At 46.2% G+C, this 7,240-nt stretch overlaps 1 protein-coding gene across 1 annotated transcript; it reads left to right on the forward strand.

Moving 5' to 3' along the window:
• The first annotated feature begins 1,133 nt into the window (after positions 1–1,133).
• LOC120684417 (ankyrin repeat-containing protein At2g01680-like) lies at positions 1,134–5,271 on the forward strand. Its single transcript, XM_039966283.1, has 4 exons — positions 1,134–1,495; positions 2,150–2,754; positions 2,993–3,089; positions 4,619–5,271. Exons 1-4 carry the CDS (start codon positions 1,153–1,155, stop codon positions 5,236–5,238), a joined length of 1,665 nt encoding a protein of 554 aa, XP_039822217.1. The 5' UTR covers positions 1,134–1,152; the 3' UTR covers positions 5,239–5,271.
• Positions 5,272–7,240: the final 1,969 nt, after the last annotated feature.

Consider the following 7,240-nt stretch of genomic DNA (forward strand, 5'->3'; position numbering starts at 1 on the left):
TTCAACTTAACCTTCTGACGCCGCTCACCTTTCACCGGCGTACGTTGCTCCACTCTTTGACCATCGTAAGTTTGCAGCTGCTCTGCAGGTCATAGCGATTTCTATCTCTTTTTTCCTCCATAGGCATGCACACCACGTTTGGCGCTTTAATTTTTCCACTTTCAGTGCCGTGTTCTAAATTACTACACATCAATTTTGAGACTCTTTGAATTTCAAGAGCTTCTAAACTAGTTTGCAGGATTATACTATGCACTATCCATCTCCAACTCCGCATATAGGTGGGAAATTGTATGTTATAAAAATAATATTTAGTACAAGAGGGACGAGCGTGGGTCATTTGTTCCGATATGATATTCGAAGGTTTTTAACCTTCGGTTATTAATTTCGTCTATAATTTGACAATGCATGCTTCCAAAGTGTTCATGACCACCAGAACACCAAACTACCACAAAGCAACAATGAAGGGTCATTATTGCCATCATTCATGCCAAGGATTTGGTCGACCTGAGAACTACTAAACACACTACAAGATATCTGATGGTGTTTTTGGACGATTTATTGTTTTCTATTATAATTCTCTCATTGAAACTTCTCTTTTACCAAAATTCTAGAAAATATACCAACATTAATACACTATCATGATATACAACCTGGTGGATTCAATGGAACTAATTTGGTCCCATCGAGAATGTGGATACATTCTTTGATAAACTTAGAAAAAGTTTAACTTAGAGTAAAACTAAAACTAAAACGGTTTATATCCTAGAAATGGAGAGAGTATATTATAAGTTTTTGATTTACTCAATTACATTAGTAATTCCATATCCATGGCTGCAGGCTTGGAGGTAATACATTAGTGACGGCCAGAGATGACACACCTCCAAAGTTGACAATAAGCATAATTTTGATTTTTGAATCTCAATAGGCCGACGACAGCCGAATTCACTAATTATGGATCCTCGTTTAATCGACGCCATGAGAGACAACAACGCAGTTGAGATGAATAATATCATAAACCAGTTCCCGGCAGGTGAGGCGAGACGCCGTGCCCTGAAGGGAGTCACACCAGAAGGGGACGGGCTGCTCCACGTCGCCGCCAGGTTGGGCCGCCACAACCTAGTGCAGCATCTGTTCGATATCGCCGCGGTCGCCATGCCGGCGGAGCAGCCCCGGTGGCGGGCAGATTTCTGGAGGTTGAGGAACAGCAAAGGGGAGACGTGTCTGCACGAAGCGATTCGCCACGGACACACGGAATTCGTGCTGCAGTTGATTATCAGGGATGACATGTTATTGCAACAGGATGGGATGCGGCGACTCCTTGCACTGACGCAGATAGAGGACGACGAGGGCTTGTCGCCGCTCTACTTGGCCACCAGCTTGAAGAATCTCAACATCATTGACATCCTCATAGACCCACTGCGTCTACGCACTGCGTCGTATGCTGGACCTCAAGGAAGAACTGCAATGCACGCTGCCGTGGTTACCAATTGCATAGGTACGCTCTGATTTTTGTATTTTTAGGAGCATCATAGGTGTAGTGGTTATTCTACACCCAGCAGTCAAACTACTAAACATACCGACCCAAAATTACTGAATAGGGTTACGGTGTCAGTAATCGTGCACAGTCGTCATTATTAAAAATTTATTAAGAGCAACTCCAATAGTCTCCTATTTCTCTTTCACATCCTTATTTTTTGAAAAAGAAAAAAACCCTCTCCAATAGTTCGCTATTCTAATTTTCCATCTCCTAACAATTGGCATATTCCCATCTTTGTGCTCAAAAATAGGCACCACATTGTGACTCCCAATACCTTTTCCAACTGAAGTATAGGAAACTCTTGGAGATGGTCTATTTTTTTCCCTCCCCATACTATTTTGGGAGTTGGTAAAATCCATGATTTGGGGAATAAAAAATGGGTAACTCTTAGAGATGCTTAGTTGGATGTTAGTTGCTACACTCATGGGTATACAAAGTTACTGAATAGAGTTACTGTGTCAGTAATCGTGCATAGTAGTCATTATTAAAAAAATATTCAGTATAATTAGTGGGTGTTAGTTGCTACACTCATGGGTATACATACGCGTGCTCGCTGCACTACTTGCTTTGTGATTGTATCGATCTCGAATAAAATTATATAAGAACTTTCAGGTATTTGCCAGGCACTAGCCGGCTGGAACAACGGAGACCTTATAAGCAGAGCAGATGAATCTGGGAGCACACCGTTACACTACCTGGCGTCCTCGACCAGCACAGATGACATTGGGCAACTTCTCTTAAGTGCTGCTAAACTTCCAGATAAACAGGGCTCGCTGCCCATTCACGTCGCAGCCGGGCAGGGGAGGCTTGATATCATTGACCGGTTGCTCGATAAATATCCACACTCCTTATGGTCACGCAATGCCTCTGGCCAGACCATCCTTCACGTCGCCGTTCAGGCGGAGAGTTACAATGTAGTGAAGTATGTCTGCAGTCAGAGTCAGCACGACAGAATGTTCAGGGCCATTCTAAATGCAAGGGATCAAGACGGAAACACGGCTCTACACCTGGCAGTGCTTACTGGACATCAGTGGATATTCTGCCAGTTATTATCTAGGAGCCATGTTGATCTGAACATCGCCAACAGGGACGGCCATACCCCTCTCGATCTTGTTTTCTTGAGCGGAGAAGTTCACGATGATATCATGGCATTGGTGGGGCATTCCGTTCCAACTCTTGCTATCTCTAGGGGACAACGTACAATCAGATATATACAGGTACACGTCCTCCCTTTTTTTTGCGAAACTCCTTCCTTAAATTGTTACTCTCTACGTTTCAAATTATATCCCGTTTTGATTTTTCTATATACATAATTTTTATTACATATCTAGATATAGCGTATTTCTAGGGATATAGCGAAAGTTATGCTCTATTGATATTTTCAAGTAGGTTGGTTGGCCAATGACTCAAACATCTTTTTGTTTTTTTTCCTTTCCGTGTGTAAACTTGTAACAGAGTCGGTACGACTGGATGGCTTACGATTTGGTAGTCGCTGGTGCGTCTCGCAGTGCCCGGCGGCTGGATCACTTCGCCGCTCAGTTGCCGCCGAGACATGTGTAAGTGATCGGGTGCTCTAGCCTAAGAGGGGGAGGGGGTGAATTAGGCACTAATAAAAACGTAGACCTATGGCTCCAACTAGTTTGCACAAAGCTTAAACTAAAACAAGCTATCTAGATGTGCAACTAGGTTGTTCTAGTGTAAAACCCCTATCCCAAAAGAGTTTAGCAACCTATAGCCTTTCCTATCAAGAAACTATTCTATGAAAGTAAAGGCATACAAATTACTAGAATGAAATGCGGAAGCTTAAAGAGCGGGATAGGAGATAGCAAACTCTTGACGCGGGTGTTTATCCCGTGGTTCGGTTAGCCACAAAGGCACACTTACATCCACGTTGTTGTAGCACTCACTAAGAGTATTGCTACTCGGCCACCAAGTCTCTTCCGTGAACACAATCACGGTCACCTTGGCCCCGGGTTCCACTAAGGAGCTTCTCCACAAAGGATGGGGGTCTCCACGTCCCCCGCACAAAGGTGTCGTCGCCGCTCCACACCAAGTCGGAGGGTCGATGACGTTGCCGGCGAGCTCCACGCTCCAAGGTGCCGGCGCACCAAGCTCTTGTTTTGGTTCACTAATGAACCACAGCACAAAGGCTCTAAGCCTTGCAAACTCACTCACTAAGAGCTAATCCTTTACACAACACTCTCAAAGTGTGCTAAGGGCTAAGGATATGATCTTGATGCTTTTGTATGGCTTGGAGATGTTCTTGGGTGTGTGTGGGATGTCCAGCAACTCCAGCAATCTTCAAATGGCCGGGGTGAGGCGTATATATAGGCCACCAAGTCTTGTAGCCGTTGCTCCAACGGTTAGCTGAAAATCTGCGTACCACCGGAAGAACCGATGCCTCTTGGCAGGGTAGCGTCGGTTCATCCGGTCACTCATAACACGAAGTAGCCGTTGGACTCCTGATGGCTGACGCAGAGACCACCGGTTGAACCGATGCAATGCACCGATGCCTCACCGGTTCAACCGGTGCTGAAAGAATCTTCTCCTGGATGCTGACGTCATTACACCGGTGGTATGTACCGATGCCCCATCGGTTGAACCGGTGCTGAAGACACTTCTCCTGGGCACCTGACATCGTCTCTGGTACAAAGGACGGCCAATGCACCGATGCCCCTTTTTGACCCGTCGGTTCAACCGGTGCCTATAGGCTGACTTGGCTTCGACTCCCTTCTGCACCAAAGTACCATGGCGTCGGTTCTTCCGACTACCATCGGATGCTCCGATGCCCATGGCGTCGGTTCTTCCGGTGCTACTGACCGAAGAGCTTTCAGGGCGCTGCCCTGAGACCCGCGAGGGGCGGCTCCCCCTCGACCCCCGTCCGCTAACCGGGTAGCGGAACCCCCGTAGGGGCTGCCCTTCGGGCCTTGCTACGCCTATTTTCTCTTTCTCTTTGTCATCACTTGAACCTAAAAGCCTGAGAATGATCATCTTAACAATCATATTAGTCCAAGTGTTGTGTTGTCATTCGATCACCAAAATCACTCGAAATGGCATAAATAGTGCCATGTTCGTTACAACATGACGTGGACATGGAGCTGGACAAGGTCGGCAAGTCCGCCAGCGTGCTGGCTGTCTGCGCAGTGCTCATTCTGAACGCGGCGATCGCGCTGCCATTCAACGTGGCTGCCCGATACCACGAGCAGCCTCCCACACGGACCAGGACCCTGGTCTTCAAAGGATTCCTCGCCTCCGATGCCATGGCGTTCCTCTGCTCGACCGTGGCTACGATTTGCTGCACGTACGCCGGGTTTTCTCCGGTGGGGAATATGCGCGCCCGTTACCTTTACGTTGGGGCGGGCTGCCTCATGTATGCATCCCTGGCCATTGTTGGTGCCTTCTCCTTGGGGATGTACGCCGCATTCACTACGGGTCTCTACATCTTCCCCACCGTTTCCTACTTCCTGTTTGGTTTGGGGATTCTCGGCAGCATAGTACTGCAATTACGGCGGAGCTGTCTCCATAACCGTGCGTTGCGAGCCAGGCTTCGCACCAGAGCCTTTCTCCGCAGTGTACTTGGGCACAACCGGAGAATGGTGTCCCTTTTTCTGCTTCAGAACTCCTTCATCAAAACCATGTATGTTGGTTTGTTACTATACTGTATCTTGCTCGCAATCACCATATTTCAGCACAGGTTTTAACATATATATGCCATTGCAAATGTGATATAGACCTCTCGATCAGTGTCGGTCGTCCATCCTTTTTCACCTTTTGATTTGTTTGTTCAGTAAGATATATATTTGATAAGCTTCACCTCAGTTTTTTTTTCATGCAATACTCCAACTCAAATCCAAACATCTTTCTGGTTTTGTGTGATGCGAATATTTGGGTTAAAAATAAGAAGTGCATTATGACAGATCGTTAAGTTCATAGCCAGCAGCGCAACCAGCCAATTAAGAAGGGCATCCACAACACGTGAGCTCTAACCCATGGCTGTCTTCGGCGGCAGCGGCTATTCTGAAGCCTGAACCCTCTTGCTTTAGCAATCTCACATGCTCAAATCAGCTCTCTCCATCAGGAGGCAAGCACACGCTGGTGTCGACTGCTGGGTGCAGCCAGCAAACCCACGGCATTCCCTTTGCCTATGTGTCCCAGTACCCTATTCCACTACCTATGTGTTTGTGTCCCCGAAAGCAGCGAGACAAACACATGTAACGCCGTGCAGTGGTGCTGCAGGGTTAAATTAATGGAATAACCGCCTCAAGGTTATGCGTGGATTTTTTCCTCTCTTTGGTGTGTGCCGGATTAGACATTCGGGACTCAAAGGTTACGCATCAGAGGAGGAACTGTGACCGTCCCTCAAGATTGCCAAACCAACGGGAATGCACGTGAGAAGCCGGCCGAAGGTTGACGTGGTCTAAGAAAGACGGGTTGAATTGAAATTTTTTCAAAAATATATTCGATTCTTAGCCTAAACTAGTGTTGCCCAATCTATCAATTCGAAATCTAACAACTAGAGCACACTAATATTGCAATCCTAGGTTGGTAAACACACTAATATGCTCATTTTGCCTAGACGATCATATCACACTAACAAGTATATTGTCTAGTCAAAGGAACACACTAACAAGTTCAAGTCCTAGTCAACAAACAAGCAAGCAAAGAGCACCAAGTAGAACAAATTGAATTAAATGCTTGAATGTAAGAGCAAGGACACGAGGCAACCGGATTTTTTTCCATGGTATCAAGGAGTTGACGCTCCCCCTATTCCATGTTAGAGCACCCACAAAGGGTTGAGCTCCCTTGCATCATAAAAAGCAAGTTTCCACTAAGAATGTTCCTTCTCCATCTCCGGAATGGCGAGCTTCAAACCGTGTACAATTTCTTCATCTTGGGGCTCCCACAAACTCCAAGAGCTCACCAAGAGCCTCCGACACCAAGACCGTCTAGGTGCCATCAAACACCAAAAGTAACAAGCTGCAAAGCCTTCACTTGACCCTCACTAAGTTGATCCTAAGCTCAAGCACAATTGCTACTCAAATGGATGAACTCTTCTTGATTTGATCACTTTTATAGCTCAAGATCTTGCTCTAGAACTATCTCCTTGTCTCTGGGGTGGCCTTAGGTTTTCTAAGTCTCAAAGGCATCACAAATGATCGGGAGGGGGCGGCATGTTATATAGGGTGGAGAGGCTCTTATAGCCGTTACCAAACAAACCTTACTCCGGTGGGGCGTCTGAATTTTCGGTGCTGAAGGGATTTTGCTTCGTCCAAAAATAGGCTCTCTGAGTGAAGCTCTGATGGTTCCGGTGCTGAAGGGAGCATTCAGGTGCCAAAAATATCGTCTCTTGATGATACTATGGTGTATACTCCGATGCTTGCTTAGGGGGGCATCGGAATTTCTAGTGCTACTAGGATTTTTCCTTTGTGTCCAAAATGCACAGTTAGTTAGCCCAGTACTAGTGATTCGGATATTCCGATGCTACTGAATTTCCTCTATTCTGCCCCCACTGACTTGGAGTTGATTTTTTCTTCGAGTTTTTCTTCTTCCAAGTGTTGTTTTGGCTTGTTTGGGCTGTCTTGGACTAAGCTTGAGCAAGTGTGCAAGATTTCTAAGACCAACTTAATATAGGTCAAGCTACTAACTCAAGAACTCCTCTTAGTAGTACGGTCAAGAACTAAGAACTATAACATCTGAGCTAAA

Source organism: Panicum virgatum, chromosome 8N, assembly GCF_016808335.1.
Source record: "Panicum virgatum strain AP13 chromosome 8N, P.virgatum_v5, whole genome shotgun sequence".
NCBI classification, from domain to species: Eukaryota; Viridiplantae; Streptophyta; class Magnoliopsida; order Poales; family Poaceae; genus Panicum; species Panicum virgatum.

Excerpts from the sequence above, each read along its gene's own strand:
- LOC120684417 (XM_039966283.1), top strand. The coding sequence starts at position 1,153 with ATGCCGGCGGAGCAGCCCCGGTGGCGGGCAGATTTCTGGAGGTTGAGG. Across the intron at positions 1,496-2,149 it reads CGTGGTTACCAATTGCATAG|GTATTTGCCAGGCACTAGCC; the intron begins GTACGCTCTGAT and ends AAGAACTTTCAG. Across the intron at positions 2,755-2,992 it reads GTACAATCAGATATATACAG|AGTCGGTACGACTGGATGGC; the intron begins GTACACGTCCTC and ends AACTTGTAACAG.